The 17,803-nt window shown below is 40.4% G+C and overlaps 1 protein-coding gene across 1 annotated transcript in view; it reads right to left on the reverse strand.

Moving 5' to 3' along the window:
- Nucleotides 1-5,802: 5,802 nt before the first annotated feature.
- tbc1d22a (TBC1 domain family, member 22a) overlaps nt 5,803-17,803 on the reverse strand; it is a 124,880-nt gene continuing 112,879 nt past the window's right edge. The window contains exon 15 of the mRNA XM_061761511.1: nt 5,803-5,843. Coding sequence (XP_061617495.1) covers nt 5,823-5,843 — 21 coding nt within the window. The 3' untranslated portion in view covers nt 5,803-5,822. The remainder of the gene's footprint in view (nt 5,844-17,803) is intronic.

Raw genomic sequence — 17,803 nt, forward strand, 5'->3', positions numbered from 1 at the left:
CATGGAATGTCATTTTACACATTTAATGGGAAAATGTTGGTTTTGTTGAAATGGAATGAAAGCCACACTTTCTTATGCAAGGGCCTCTCGCCATGGCAACCTCCAATGAGGAAACATGGTTATCATCTCATTAAATTACAAACAAGTGTTGCTCTTTAACGAGGCTTTGGAAAAGAATCCCACACGAGCTTTGTTAGCCGTTTTTAATGACGATTTTGCCTTTCAGCTTCACAAAGTTTGCATCCCTGACAACAATTTGTCCCGCTTTAATTCAATCATGCAGTCAAATTTTTGGTAATGCATGCCATTGTGTGCCTCTCTTTTTTCTACACGGTCCAGTGCGCACCACCTGTCTGTATTACCGACTCTTTCTTTCCCCTGAGAAAAGCAACACATTGGAATTGACTGAAAGAAGGACAATTTGAACCAGCACACAAGCTGCTGGCAACTTCCTTAATGAATTCATTACAGCCAGCCCTCATTTCCCTGACTGGATTCAAAGGGGCTGTACGTTCCAAAAAAGCCCGGTCGTCCCTTTCTCTCACTCCTCATTTAGTTCAAATTTAGCCTTTTTCCATGTGCCCGCTGTTGGTGAAAGCAGCTTGGCGGAGGACGGTGTGAAGTGAATGGCCAAACATGACATTACCGAGATACCCTTTGCCGCTATGATATGCTCATTGCTGTTTGATGAGAACTTTGCGAAAAAATAAAAACAAAATAAAAAAAATCAATAAATCCCAAACCAAGGAATTTCGAACGTCTTAGCTCTATTCAGGGCCATTTTGGATGCGTCTGTGTGGCCTTGATAGACTGCCCAGCAGGGCCAATTGGTCTGGATGCCCCCATTGGCATTGCTGTTATGATTTTATGACAGCTTTGGCAGCTACATAGAAATACGGCACAGGCTAGAACAAAGCCAACAACGAGACACCAACATGACGAGAATAGAAGATACTGTCGCAGATTTTTTTTGTGTGTGTGCGTTTTCTTGCCTCGTCTTGATCGACATGGACACTGTTTTTGGCTCAGCTCGGTATTTGTGTCACGGCTGAAGGTGTTGCGAAAATATTACATCAGCTCTGCACTGCACCAACGGTCGATTTGGGGTAGGTTTGTGTAAACATTGATGTTATCTGGCAACTGTGCCAAATTCCATCTATATATCAGTATTGTTGATAGCCACGTGAATCCCTTCCAGCAGAACCGTCCTAGTAATAACAACATTGCAATGGATGCTCTAATTTGTGACTCAGGTTTAAATCTGTGCTGTGGTTGTTGCTTAATTTAATGAAATTCCCGCTGCTTCCTCGCCATCTCCTCACTGAAATAGCCCCTGGGGAGTTTTTGGGAGATTTATTTGTTATTGATTTGAATTAGGGAGCTTCAAAACACGGCTAAATGGATTTTGATGCCCAGAATAAATGCAAAAAAACCAAATGCTTTGAAATGGGTTTGATGACACCGGCAAAGCCGCTGTTCAAGATGGATTACACTTTCAGATCATCAGCTTTACTGATATGCATGAGTGGACTTCCACTAATAGCATGCGTTTGTGTTTGTATGAGGATTACTTGTGCTGCTATTTGTACATCTTGCCTCGAGTTTCCTTCAAGTAAAATGAAATTGTCCACATTTCTGTCCAGTGGCTTTCCAGGAATTTAAACCCCGACCACCCCCCACCCACACTCACACACACACACACACACACACACACACAAACACACACACACACACACACACACACTACAGCCGGTCCTTTTGCTGCCTAAGTTCGTCTTTCCCCGGGGATGCACACACTCTAAATTCATGCGGCATGAAACATTTAGCAGGAGAACTGTTCTCTTCCATATTCATCCTTAATCTGTGTGCACGAGTAAAATTGACTCTCCTCCACAGAAGGCAGCTCAAGTTGCCATGTGGAATAATGGGCGAGGTAAAAACAGCATTTAATACATGCATCTATAACCACACAAAAAAAAAAAAAATCATTAAATTAAGAAAATGTGATTTTGTCAAAATACGGCTAACCCCCGACAGGCTTCTGGAAGATTGCAAATCCATTTGTTGTTGAACTATTAATAAAACTAAATGCACTTTAATCTCCATTGTATCTCAAAGGAGCTTTTCAGAGCTGCAAGCATCACTTTAGTTTAGTATGAATAATCCCAAAATAATAGAAAGGCAACAGATGTTCTTTTAGTTTAAGCAAGACACACTTTGGTTTGATTTTTTTTTTCCAGGTTGTTGCTCTTGTAAAAGCATAGAAATGTAAACATTGCAAAGTCAAGGTAAAAAGGCTTTCTGACATGACCGTTTTCCACTACAATGCATTTGCAGAAGGCACACTTCTTTGTGACAATTTGATGAGCGCCGTTATTGAAAATGGTCATATGTGGCAGATTCATGCGCATGAGCAAAGTAAAGAAGAGACACATTTGAGGAGGAATAGTGAGGGACTTTTTGTTGTTGTTGGTCCTGCCCACCCTGTAGGATTCCTATCACAAAGGGTCTGTGTGATTGGTTCCAGCCCAGCGCCGCCTGGGCCCATTTAGATAATAAAATGGCCCGCAAGTCTCGGGACTCATACATACAGATGCAAAAGCAGTGGATGCACACACAAATTGACACATGCAGATAGAAAAGAGCACAATGATAATACAGGCTCAGATGAACAAACCTGCGCCTCAGCTGAAGTTTTGTGAGTTCAAAATGCAAACTTTCTACTTGGAGATCTTTCCGCCTGCCAATTATGAACGGAGGCGATGTTCGTAAAGTCAACCAAAAGTTAGCCAATGAGACATTCACTTGCTCTTGGCAGCAGAAGAAAGAGCTAAAAATGGTCCGACAGTCAATAAACATGCTCGAGGCATGTAGCATTAGCTGAGAATCCATTAAAGCTGTGCTGTAAAGGCCTTGGTGGAGGTTGGCACCGCGCCGGGAGCCAGATGACTTTATTGTAGGTTTATTTACTCCCTATAAATATTAAGGAGTAGAGGTTAAAGTCATGTACTACCAGCGCAACACTCGCATGTTTTGTAAACCCACAAAGCAAGTGATATATACTGTATGTCCAAGGTCTCCTTTTCATTCCGCTATAGAACTGGACGCAACATTAGATAAGAGAGCCTTAAGAGCTCTCAATGCGATCCGTATTTAAAAGGTTTTGATAAAAAATATGTACTCTTCATTGAAAACCACTTTGAAATGAGTCTTTTTCTTTTTAACTTACAGACGGTTTGCCATTGATGATATTTGCCTTTATTCTCGAATCATCCCACAAAGTGGTTCCCACACTAATATCACTTTGGACAAATAATGACATATGTCCTTGTACAAATTAGACTAAGTGGAAAGCAGTAGTAGACTAAGTAGTGTTCTATGTACATGCTGTACATGTTCCATGACATTTTGCGCAAAGTCTCCCTTAATTGGAACTCTTACGGTAAGTGTGTTGTCATCAGAGCACCTAAGAGCCTTGCCATGCATGACATTTCTAAAAGATACTGTATAAGTGTAGGAATTTGTCTCGCCACATGAATCACTGAGTACACATTACGAGCACATATGTAGAGCTATTTCGGGAGAAACATGCAACAGAGATTGTAGAGGCATAAAAGCCAGAAAGTTTATGATAAGGAAAACAAACCAATCCTAAACTGTTTGTTGCGGCTTTCTGCTTGTCCCATTGGGGGAGTTCCTATATTGCATCGATGCCCTTCCTGATGCAACCCACCCATTTTTTTTTAATCCGGGCAAGAGTGGCCATGAATCGAACCCACGCCGTCTGCATGGAAGGCATGTACTGCTACAGCACCAGTGCATTATACATTATTATATAGCACTGTCAGAAGTAGTATCTCCATTGACACAGTCATACCAAATGAGACTTCACGCCAAGGCTGCTAATTTTGCTACAAAATCTACACCATCAATACTAATTGCACGAATAAAACAACTGCACACTACTTGTGTCAACTATTAACAGCCTGGCATACATTGCAAAGTAATCTGGGTAGTAACGACCAGCCAAAAACAACAAAGTCGGTCATGATGGCGACTTGTGATTACCATCACATCTGGCTATTTCTATGCTGTTGTGTAATTTACACAAGGCAAACTGAACAAATATGCACAAATAGAACACGATTGCAAATGATATCATTAGGACATTGCCATTCTCTTAATGACAGAGGTACTTTAGCCAGAGAATATCAAAATAAAGGTTTTCATTGTCATTGATTTGAAATATTCTCTCCCACTCATAAATACACGCACATGCACACTGGCTGAGAGAAGCAGTGGAAGGAGCATAGCCCTGATTGTCTTAAAGGCTCTTTCCCTTCTTCGTCTGCTCTTGTGCTGCATCAGATTGGCTGAATGTGGCCTGAATAAACAATAGTGTGTGTGTGTGTCTGTGCACTTGTTGGTGTGTGTATGCAGTGCCGTGTTGAGTGGATTAACACAGAGCGGGTCAAAGCCTGCCCGCCCGTATCTTGTTTATCAGCATCTGAAAGGCATATTTGGATGCAGGGGACTGTGTTTGTATGTGTACATTGTGTGTGTACACTTTGAGCGTGTGACCACGGAGGGGTCATGTGTCAGTGTGAGGTTTCATTAAATGGGTTGGCAAGCACGTTGACACAACGCTGTCTCGCAAATAATAAATAGACAGGCAAAAAAAATAAATAAAATGTAAAAAAAAGCAAACACACAAAGAAAGTCAAGCAACATCTTTTAAGAAGCATTTGGATTCATTTGCCAACTTGAATAAGACAACAGTTAAACTAATTTAATTTAATATTCCGTGCCAATTGAAGAAAAAAACAAAACAAAAAAACATAGCAATATAGCATTGTCGTTTTTCAGTTTTAGAGGGAAAATAGGACAGGACAGGCCAGACGAAAAACAAGCTTCATCTAATAGGCTGAAGGGCAGTGGTTTCCCAGCCTTTTTCGAGCCAAGGCATATCTATTCGACATTGGAAAAATCTCACGGCACACCAAACAAAAATATCACTGACGTAATGATCTCGTCTCGATGTACTCGCAAATTTGGACCGATACTCCCTTTTTCAGACAGAGTATGAGGACAAGTACTTAGGTCTTGCAATTGCAATGAAAATGGTTTTTGTTATTGTTCAAAAACACAAAAAAAACTTCATGAAACATGGCTTAACTTCCCTCGTCTAACACGTTTTAAAGTAACAACTGGTCATAACTGACAAGACATTCTAAAATCCAATTGCATGTTTTTTTTTTCGAACAGTCTTAAAAATACTTCAAGCCTTTAACAATTTTTAGTTACGTGGTGTCTCAATTTGGAAAGGTATATGTCAGGCTAGTGAAGTTTGAGTACAGTGGGGACGTGCAGTATCGGCACAGACATGGATACTGGTATCTGTATCGGTGTATCCCTAATTTTTTTTACTTATTAAGTGAAATTGAATAGCACACCTGATGATTTCTCACAACACTCATATTCTGCCATGGCAAGATAAACAAAACGGCAGGGCTACAAACTGTCTAAACAATCAGACAAGATTCAGGCGCAACACTCACGAGGGGGATTTTGTAAAAAATGGGTAAAAACAAAAGAAAGCATAAAAACACCCTAGAGTGCAGCAAATCATGTTATCTGTTTTTTTGCAGTTCATCAAAAACAGACAGCCTCAAATCCTTACAACATGAAGCAACTGCACACATTTTTCACTAAACTTACAGTATCGTCAACAACGGCAAATGCAATTAACATCTACAAACTTCAACAACACTTCTTATATACATTGGAGTGAAAATGTCTTACCTTGAGAAGGGGAATCACCGTCACCTCACTTTGCTTGGTGCCTGCAGGAAAAGCATAGGAAGCGCTTTCAAACAATTGTACAATGTATTGTACACACAAAGCTCTAACAGTTGATAACTGTTAATAGTCTAATGGTTAATCCGCTCAAAGATGCTGCACAAATCATCTCAATTTATCATATAAATATGATATCCAAGGCATAATAAATCCGACTATTCTGTGCTAATGATGGGATGTTAGAATGTACCTTAAGCTAACGACGTGGCGCTCATTAAGTTGAGCATAAACTAACGGTAGAATTCACGGGGTGTTTAATTAGCCAATCAAGACAACACTGTAGTGTGCTATACGTTCATGCATTTTACATGTTCACCCATCAAGCCTCATAAAGTCACCGGGAATGGAAATGAGCAATCGGTCAGCGATAGCAACACATCATTTACGAGCCTGCTGTGTTAATAAAGGGCTGCTTTGCTTTTCAGGTTGCTTTTTTATTTTGCCTTTTCATTTGTGCGACTTCAAGAACGATTCATTCCGAGCGTGACTCTTTCGGTAAAGCACCAATAACAGTGTTTACATGGGTTCATGAAATGTTTTAATTCTCAAAATGAATGTTTTTATTTGTAGGCAGTTATGCATGAGCAATGATCTGATTTTGTCAAAGACTGTTTAGGGATCACATTTCACGGAAGCCAATGACATACAGTATGTTTATTAATGGTCGTACTTTGCAGTTATGCTACTCATTTCTAGCTAATAAGGTAACCGGAATATTTGGATTTGATCATTTTACAATGTGACAAAGTTGGTACAAGCACTCCACACAACGAAAAGTAAAATAAACAGGCTCTATAAGGTCCAAAAGGTGTCCAAGCTGGTCAACAAAAAAAATGATTGACAGCTAAAACAGGCAAACAAGAATTGCCACAGCAATGGTAGAAAGGTTAGACGCTTTATTCGAGCGACTGTAGCATTGGAATAATAGGAAAGTTGTTCATTAATTATCAAATTTACGGCTGGGAAATATGGCCTTAAAATAAAACCGTCTGTCTGTTCACAGCCATGTTGTTAGTTTCAGCAATGTACATAAGCAGCGATGTGCATTCAACCACGGAAGCCACTAAAACAAAAAATGTCCCGACAGATTGTCAAATTTATCGATACATTTGATTAATTGCTAAGCCCGAGTAGGATTATTATTTATCTTTGTTTTCATGTTTCAAGTAGAAATGCACCAATACCACGTTTTCTTCAGCTCGAGTACGACGAGTACAAGCACTTACATTTAAGTACTTGCTGATATCGACTACCGATACTTGATAATGCCATTAAGTCTTGCAATTTTTATGTTACTCAGATTTATTTTATTAAAATATTGTTCAAAAACAAACCTTTATTGAACATGGCATACATTTCACTCACAAATAATACTTCTTATACATATAAGCTAACATTGTTGAAAATTACAAAAAAAATTTTTTACTGAACATCGAATCAATTTCACTCAATCATCACACTTTATTAACACAATCTAATATTTAAAAACAAAACTTCTTCAACATCACAAATAAAAAGACAAAGAAGAAGGCTGTGGCAAAGCTGCGGTAATATAGCTTCTTTTTCAGGTTAAATCGTTATTTTGTATTTGTATTTCGTATCGAGTCTTTTTGAAGAACTGTTCACTCGCTGCCAAACTGCACACTGCATGCCAGGGAAGGAAAGAGGGATATAGTAACTGACTGATTGGTAAAGTGGTATCGGGTGTTGTAGTATCGGAGCGTTTTTACGAGTACGAGTACAGATACACATTATCAGCACTGGTGCCAACAGGCTAATGGTATCGGTGAATCCCGAGTTTCAAGTTCAAGTTTTCTCCTCTGATAATGATATGGTAAGTAGTGATAGGCTTTGTTTTTCCAGTGCAACTATAAAATGTTCTATTTTTGGGGGGTGAAACCGTCATGGTGTCCAGATGCATAATGATACGTTTCAACCAAGCATGAAACTACATCGAGGGGCAGTGGGACAGCGGTCACGCTTGTCAGCTTGAGACAAAAGATGGCCGCCATTAAAAAGATGAGCTTTCACACATTGGACACACACATGCTCGGAAAGTCACACAAACACATGATCCAATTAGCATACACACACACGGGTGAAACGAGTCCAACTTTGGCGTGTTCTAAGAAGTGGGTCGGAAGAACGGGATTTGCCATCACTTTGGATTTGGTTGTACACGCACATAACGCAATCCAGACCATGATACTTGCTTGGACGCTGTGACAGACACACACCCTGGCACACGTTCCATCCTTGTCAACTGTCATTTGTTGCCCACTGGCCCTCCCGAAACGATCCGAGCGTCAGAACTGTTCTGCCAAAGCTTATTTAGAGACATCACATCGCTCACAACAATTTCATCGCTCTAGCGATTGTGAGTGGAAATTGCCGGGGCCTTTGAGAAATGACGGGTCACGGTAACCTTGGACAAAATCCTTTAAAAAGACTCGGTGTACATTAGAAGTGGGAAATGCTACGAGATTATCTCTGCCTAAGGAGGGAAAATGATGTTATGGGATCAAAAAGTTTGGAATTAGGTCAAAAGGGAACCGTTCTTCAGTATACTGTAGTTACCTTCCATGTGTATAGAATTTACCAGAGCATCTTTGCTAAAGTACATCACCATATTACAATAGTATTGGCCTCGCTCCACTTCAATTCAAGGTGCTGCTGTTAAGATTTTAAATGCTTTAGCACCAGTACACAGGAATTGAAGGAAGCCTGCTCAGTTGAGATTTTAAAAGCAAAACTACAGACCCACGGGTTTACTGCTGCATTTTATTTACAGGATAGGTGGTGCCATATTTGTATGTGTGTTTTAATTTACAAAAGTGTTTTTACTTTGCCTTATTTCTGAAATTGTTTTCACTTTGTTGGCGCTTTTCCTTATCTTTATTTGTACTTATAGAACTTTGTTTTGCTCATCTGTACGCCACTTTGACTCCAAGTGCTCCATGAATGAATTAATTATTATTATTATTACAGTATATGTGAAGGGATTATTTTGTTATTGTAGTATTTGTCTTTAGACCTCATAAAGCAGCACGTGGCACATTTTAAACGCATACAATTGTGTGTTTGGGATCACAAAGGCTCCGTTCAGGGCATTAAAAAATAAATTCCGGTTGTGTTTTGCTTTTTGTTTGGATTTTTGGAGCTTTTTTTTTTTTTTCTATGTGAAATTTGTTAAAATTTTAGCAGAGAGTAACAAATCGTTCACACTTTTTTTCTGCCATCTGCATGACTGGAATAAGTCAATTATATTCATGCAGGTCTTTTCGTAGAGAGGAGTTACAAAGTGTTTCATGTTGTATTAGAAGAGTATAAAATACAAAAACAATGTTTTACAGTTATATGTAAGAAAAACACTAATCAAATAAATGAGTGGCCATGTAGTGACCTGTGACTTATTATTTTAATTCACAACTAAGGTTCGAGGCACGGTGGACGACTGGTTAGAGCGTCTGCCTCACGGTTCTGTGGACCGGGGTTCAATCCCCGGCCCCGCCTCCGGGCACTCTGGTTTCCTCCCACATCCCCCAAAAAACATGCATGGTAGGTTAATTGGCCACTCTAAATTGCCCGTAGGTGTGAATGTGAGTGCGAATGGTTGTTTGTTTACATGTGCCCTGCGATTGGCTGGCAACCAGTTCAGGGTGCACCCCGCCTCCTGCCCGATGATAGCAGGGATAGGCTCCGGCACTCCCGCGATCCTTGTGAGGAGAAGCGGCTCACAAAATGGATGGAACTAAGGTTATTTTTATTTCAGTGAACTACAATTACGATGGCTTAAATGTCAACCTATGGCTATTTGATACGTTCCAAAGGCTAATTCACTTTTCATTTCCACGGGCATGGAAAAAAAAAAAAAAAGATCACAATGACTCATCTCGATTTTTATGTCATACAGATAGACAGCAAATCTTGGGACTGGACTATTTTCATGCGACAGATCCGTAACGTTTCAAAATTACAGAACAGCGTTCTATGTCAAAATATGTGTGGAAAAAAAGAAACCACTAAGCCATTGTACCTGCTTGGAAATGATATCATACTGATTAAACTGCATTGTGGTGCAGTGTGCAGGACAAGACACTTGACACAAATACAAAGAACAGGCAGTATGTTTTTGAGCTGGTGCAGTACATGGCATCGCTTCGAACAAACCAAGACTTCCACTTAGACCCGCTGCCCACTCATCGCTATTATGTGTCGCAAGCTCTTCTAAGACGGACTAAAAGGTTTGTGTTGTCAGGGTGATTTGCAGTGACAAAATAAAGCTGTTTGTGCAGCGGTGTAGGCGGCAAGATGAGCGTCTTTGTTTCCGCAGGTTTCTTTGTAAATGTCCTCATTAGAAGTTCATTCGGCATGAAAACAATATCAAAACAACAAAACAAGCGGGTCTAATAACGAGTATAATGGCGTAGCAGCTGCCTTTGTTTTACTGACGACTGATATGTTTTGTTGTTGAATACAAATCAGGATGCTTAATCTCTCATCATGCTTTGTCAAACACTTCCCAAGTGTCTTGACCATGTAGTTTTATATATGTATTTTACTGCTGCATTTGTTTGGTATCCTCTCCAGGCACGATGGGCCGGGATTTGAGAATGTCAGTCATATTAAATGAAACTATATTTATGGGGACTATGAAGAAATAAAAGCACACGTGTCTGACAATTGCTGTCTTGGGTACATTTAAAAGTATATTGCACAATATATTCGAATGCAGTAAACAAGCAACTGAGCGCTTCTTTGACTGCTTGCATTTTGCTGCCTCGAACCCGTCATTCTCCTATGGCAGATGAATGAGCACAAGGTGGCAATTACATGTTTTGCATAGCCTTTGCTCCTTCAGATCCGGTCAAAAATTCTAAAAACTCATCACCTAAACAAAAGCTTCAAGCACCAGTGGGAACCGTGCATGCACTACTTCCTCAGCTCTCCTGACTCACTGCTTGGTGGAGTGGTCTCCATGAGGACGGTCTCATAGCTGCATGCACGCAGGTGCACACATGGCCATGCGTTCACTTGTCCCGTCCCATTTTTCCCATGGCTGATCAAACGCAAAAGAAAAAAAAAAAAAAAGGTGCTGTCAATCACGTGCCCGGGCCCTCCAATCTGGATTTACTTGCCACTCTTTCCCTGCGGTCCCTTCCATCCTGACACTCCATCTCCCCATCCCGTCCATCTCTCCCTCCTTCACACATCAAAGCCAGTGAGGACAGCTGTGGGGCCGGAGATCTAACCAGCAGGCCGCTGCCATGGCAGCAGGTGAGTTAATCCACCTGAGCAATTTAATGAGAGCGATGACAGGTTTCCCTGTTTGGCCGAGTTGTGTCCTACTACATTGGTGTGAAAGAACTATAGCACATTGAAGTGATACATCTTGACTGGGAAACAAGCTTTCTATGTCGGGGAGGAGCTAAATTTAGCCTGCGTTGTTCGCGGAAGAAGTTACAGAGAAATCAAATCGGGAAGGCATTTATTTTTTATGTTGTAAGATGAGTTTGAAATGATATTAAACTGCTTTGCGATTAAAGTTTTTGGTATATTTAAACATTTGAAAAATGAATATAGACAAATACAAGAACTGTCTCAACCGACTTTGCTATTCGTGGCAGGGCTCGGTTCAGATTGTTGTATACAACTAGCCGCTCCATACATTTTCAAAAGGGACGACTCAAGCTGGAAATGGGCTGAATTGTTCGCCATCACATGCCCCGCACAAAATCATTCACAACAACAACACAGAATGCTTTGAAATTCCCATTCAGCCTCACCTTGCATATGTTTTGCCCACTCTCCCTTGCGTCTCAAACACAGAACTATCAGAGCTGCCAGCAGCTCGGGTTTGAGCATTCTAAGAGCAAAAGTGACTGCGGCTTAGTACTAGTTCACTTTCTGAAAAGCGCAATTAATTTTCCCCATTCACATGAACTAAATTGTGATTTGTGTGAGTCCTTTTAAAGAATATTTTTCAGCGCATAGTTTCCTCTAGGCATGCAGTAGGTGAGGATAAGGCTACAAAATATTGGAATTCAGCTTTGATTTTGTTTTCCCCTTATGCTGTCAAGAGCCCTGGCCGGGAATGACTTCTCAAACATTATCATCCACAGCGTAACACGGAGAAAAGGTTTACTTTGAAGGCGGGCTCATCATTGCAGGCATAGCAGACATAAAATTGGACTCGCCAGCTACAAGCGAGAGTGTAAACTAGAGTTGCTTGGTTACACTGTTTCCGGTCAGCGGTGGCTGCAGGAATATAAAATGAGCAAACTAACGGATCCCATTTGACTGGTGGGATGAATCGCTGCGGTTTGCCATCTTATCTGCATGGAGCTACACAGGACATCATTCAAAGCCGGCTTCCTGGAGCAGCCTCCAATGGCATGCGGCTCGACATTTTATTGGCTGGTTATCTCACTGAGGAAGAGATTATTCAAGTGAATACATTATAAAGTTGAACAAGTCGGAAGCATGGAATATTGATGTCTGTGTTTTTTTTGAGCATATAAATATAGAGAAATGTATGCAGCATCGTGACAGTTGGGGGGGGGGGGGGGGACCTAAAGAGCCGTTATGACCATTGACCTAAAGCGCAAGAACATACTGTACATGGAAAAGGCCCATCAAATAACCATTAATGTGGTACAGTGGAATGTATTGTGTCCTGTATATTACTGTTTTGCATTACAGGCTGGTGTGTTTTTTCACATTTCACCTTCAATTATCTTAATATAACAGAAAATGGCAGTCTTTCCCCCCCCACATTTCATGCTCTTTCGTTGCTCCACCATGCATCAAGAGCTTAATGGCTCTTTGCTATTTGGCACAGCGACACAAGTGTGATTCTTCTGGCTTCAAATTTCAGTTTTCCATGGATGGAGAGCCCTATGGCTTTCTGACTGGGGACGGAGATGGAAGCCAGCTGGCTCCCTCCTGCTCTGGATGTGAACTGACGGCAGAAATATGGTCTTGGGGGCTGCCAGAGGAGAAAAGGGTTGTTGTGGGAGAGATACCGACTGGCAAAGGTTGGCCAGTAGGATTCAAGCATTTAGGGCTTTATAAAGCCAAGCTACAATGCATACACATGAACTGGCTTTGATCCAGCATAAACCTAAAATAGAAAATGTCAAAAATGATCTTATTACCACCTAAAGGTACTCCTAAAGCAATCAGTCATATTTACCCTTTCACAAGCTTGACTGGTACAACTTTCTAAAATGTACTATCCCCTGAGGTTATTTTATAAGCCTCATGTTCTAGAGGATGACAATTTTACAACTGTTTAAGCAAAATCCCTTCAATTGTGTCAGTAAAACCAGTATCGCCACAAGGTATCGGTATTAGGGCGATAAAAGCCGTATTTCAAGGGATCAGGTACTCAAGAAGGCTGCTGATACCAGCCACAGATACTTAAGCCAAATAATCTGATATCGATTAAGTCCTCCTCACCTGTAGTTGGCGCTAGCTACACTGCGGCCTTTAACACATCGGCAAATCATGATGTGCATCAGAAAGTATTAAAGGTTTTCGTTCACAATCATCTGTGACCTGTCATTGTGTAAACGAAAATGTTCTGTATCAAAAGTACTAGTAGTATTCGTACTCGATATCGGTGAGTACTTGAGAATAAATTATTGTACATGGTATCGGTCTAAAAATAAAAGTGGTATTATAAAACAGAATGTATGCTAAAGTTTAATCATGACAGGTCCCATCTGTCTTGCAAAGATAGAATTAATTAAATTATCATTTACATATTTTATAGACAAACCAGTGATAAAGGAAGTTGATTTTGCGATCCTAAAAAAAGTGGACGAAAATGTTTATGAAAAGCGTATTTTTCTTGGTAGGAAGATGTTTTCAGTATATAATGAACCTAAACGTTGAAGTCTAGTACATGGATGCAAATGCAACCATTTCAGTGACTTTCAACTTTGTTTTTCATATCCTGAAGACATCAGTCATTGCTGGTTATTTTGCTTGCGCGTTCCCAAGGGCACAATCCCAAGAGACGTATTAGTACCTCATGGTTATCTTCATGAGCAAGTATGATATCTATGCACAAATGGAGTAAAGCTTATCACTCAAAGGGCGGTATAATCGATTGTTTCAATGTGTGTTTGCATGGAGGTCGATGCCTACAAAGACAGACAAGCTTTCGTGTTTGCATCAGGTTCATGCCTCCTTTAGAAATATGTGTAGCCTGTCTTTTTTCATGTCAATTCCGCCGTAGATGTAGAGATTATCGGAAAAGATGTACATACAGTAATTAAAAGAATCAAGACCACTTTTATCTTGCTCTCGAGGTTATTCGCCTCACTCGCTGCCAAGAAGTCTTGCGCGAGGTATAATTTGTGCCTTTTTTTTTATTTCATATTGCACCGGTGATTTGTTGACAACTCCTCAATCCATCATTGGGAGCTGCCAGAAATGTTGGTGCGATGGCTCACCTGTGACCTCATTACGAGCTGCTATTGGACATTTTTGCAAATTAAATGGTCCATTTGGTGGGAAATAGAGAATTCGATCAATATTTAGATATCAATCACACTGGAGGCTGCAATACACATCCAATTTCATTTGGCTGACCAGTGGTGTGCTGCCTGTTGGTTTCATTGCGAGCATATTTACGGTTGAATAATTGGAAGATTGTTGCATGAGAGGCTTTGATGATGAACAAAGTGGGACCCCTCCCTCACATCTCATTCCGAAATCTGTGGGTGAGGGCGTGATTGTGTAATTGACTCGACGAATAGCTTTCCCATTCTGCGGATCCATCAGAAGTAATGTGACTTGATTGAGCATCCACTGTGTCTCTGATTAAAAAAGCAGCAAGATGAGCTTCATTTAAAACAGAAGCGTGCCACAAGCCGTGATGTCTCAGAATCCGATCACACACACCAATTACCTTCCTGCGACGGGAGGTAACCATTAAGGGCTGAAGTTCCGGGACTTAATGGACATTTTGCAGCGAGTCGAGAATAAGATGGAGTGGCGAGAATTTATTTTATGTGGAAAGCAGTGGGTGAGGAGGAGACACTTAGAGATAGGTGTGAATAGATACTGTATCACCTACGGAAAGATAAGGCTGATGACGCGTCTTCTTGGAGAATCGAGACAGCTCATCCTACGAGGGGAACTTTGCATTAGATCCAAAAACACTAGTCTGGCCACTTTCTCAACATTTCCAGAAGTTCCTATTTAGTTACGCAACAGACGTTGACTTATAGGCCTATATGGCAAACCATGCAAGATAAATGGCGACTATAAAGCACTTAGTATTTGAGGCAAAGAAGTCACAGATGTTCCCTAACACTTGTTTGTATACTATCACACACCTTTATTTAACAAATTAATTTACATTATTGCAAACTTTTCACAAAACATGGACCATATGATGAGAGTATTGAAGTCTCCAATGGTTACATTTAAATTGATGATTGTGGTTAAAGTAAAAAATCTAAAGCTTGTTCCCGTGACACGTACATAATATGCTCCTCGCAGCTTTCATTATACTTTGAACACCATCTATTGTAGCGCATTTTACCTCAATTTGTGTAGCTTTTTTTTAACATATAATTTGTGTGTTGGACTTCAACATATGTTAAACCCAAACAGACTGACATGTAGTCAAACAGCAAAAACTAAAGACTTGGACACAGCCAGCTGAGGCAAAGCAGACGCTTCAGTCTTTGAGACTTGCAAACGTTGGATGCCGATTCATAAAACCAAAGAGAATGGGGGGAATACTATACAGACCACCAACTGTACAATTAAAAGTTTTATGAAATGTATTTAGAGAAAAGAGCATCTGCTGTCTATGTTGGACAAATTAACACGATCATAAGAAAATGTAGTCAGAAATTGTACATTGTTTTGCATGAACTTGATATACTTTTATGGCATTCACATACCATTGTATGTTCTCTCAATCAGTCGGTCACTGTGCTTGTAGTGCCACGTGTAGGGTGTTTGTGCAGAAGTTGTCTCCAATAGATCTGTAAGAATTCCTCATTTTCCCCAGCACGCAGTCAGGGTGAACATTAAAGAGCAACGTGTGTTGTATAATTGCAGCAGAGCTACAGTGATGTAACAGATTGTTGCATGGGTGTTTCTGCGGGAGGCTTTTTCCGAGAACTGGCTCTAATTGTTGCTTTTATAGACCGTGTGCCTGCAAACCGAATCGGACTCCCTCGGTTGTTTTGTGTCTGTGAGGAAAGTTAGCGCGACTCCCAGGGAGATCGCCGGCAAAGCTTCACACAACAACACAACTGTAGTCGTTTCAAGCTCATTTGTTCACAGCGGCTCAGCATATTAAATGTTGCTGCTGCTGGTGAGCTGTTGCTTCATCTGCCAACCACATTACACAAACTACTTTCAAAGAGAATCAAGTCTCCCAAAACACTACAAACCAGGGAAAACTGCTTTGCATTTGCATTATTAAGATCAGGTAGTTTGAAGGCAGGGTGACAATAGTACAGAGGGGATTGGCCCCTGGCACAAATTTGGAGAAGATAAATAATAAAATATCGCTGTTATAAGTTTACACACTATACAAAAAGACACCTGCTTATTTGTGAAACATCATGGAAAAGTCCAAATAAATCAGCCAAGACATCAGAAAGAGAATTGTGGGCTTGCATAAGTCTGGTTCATCATTGGGTGCAATTTCCAGATGCGTGAAAGTCCCACGTTCATCCGTTCAAACAATTATACAAGAGTTTCGACACCATGGGAAAGTCCGTCCATCATACTGGTCAGGAAGAAGCCAGGTTCTGTGTCCCGGAGATGAACTTACTTTGGTCCAAAATGGGCATGTCAACCCAAGAACAAAAGAAAAAGACCTGTGACGATGCTGGCTGAAGCTGGTAAGAGTGTGTCATTATCCACAGTGAAACGAGTACTGCCCCATCATTGGGTGAAAGGCAACTCTGCCAGGAAGAAGTCATTACACCAAAAAATAAAAATAAAAAACATAAAACGACAGATGGGACAAAGACCTTACTTTTTGGAGACATGTCCAGTGGTCTGACAAAACTTAAAATTTAACTGTTTGACCATCCTGAGCTTTATTACGTTAGGAGGAAATAGAAGGAATCTTGCAAGCCTGAGAACACAATCCCAACTTTGAAATACAGGGGTGGCAGCATCATTTTGTGGGCCGGTTTTGCTACAGGAAGAAAGAGTGCATTTCACAAAATAGATGGCATTATGGGGAAAGAACATTATGCGGAAATACTGAAGCAACATCAAGACATCAGCTTGGAAGATAAAGCTTGGGTGCCAACGATTCAAATTGACAATGGCCCACAGCACACTGCCAAACTGGCAGCCGTGAAAAGCCTTGATCTCAATCCTATTGAAAATGTATGGGCAGACCTGAAAAGGCATGTGCAAGCAAGGTGACCAAGAAATTTGTTTGTTATGCCAGTTCTGTCAGGGCGAAAGGGCCAAAAACTATTGTGAGAAGCTTGTGGAAGGATACCCAAAGTGATTGATCCAAGTCATACAGTTTAATGGCAGTGCTACCAAATACTAATGAACTGTATATAAACTTCTGACTTTGAAGAAAGTCATAAAATGTGTCTTTAAAAAAATCCTTCTCATTATTCTGGCATTTAGAAAATAGAAATAATTGCAGTAATCCAAATTTACCGAAAACAGGAAAAGTTTCGTCTGATTTCATGTCAGACAGGGTGGGGAAAAAAGTGTATGTGACGTCTGTAGTGTATGTAAACCTCTGGTTTCAACTGTAAGGATTAAAATCTAATACAATGCACTTTTTATATTTTTACAATGAATTTTGTGGATACAATGAAATATTTTTTTTTCTTCAAGTATGAATTTTTTAATATTTTTCGAATTTATTCGATTACTTTTTTTATATATAGTGTTCATATAGTCTTTCACCTCTGTGAATACAGTTGCATAA

This window comes from Phyllopteryx taeniolatus, chromosome 22 (assembly GCF_024500385.1).
Source record: "Phyllopteryx taeniolatus isolate TA_2022b chromosome 22, UOR_Ptae_1.2, whole genome shotgun sequence".
In the NCBI taxonomy this organism is placed as follows: Eukaryota; Metazoa; Chordata; class Actinopteri; order Syngnathiformes; family Syngnathidae; genus Phyllopteryx; species Phyllopteryx taeniolatus.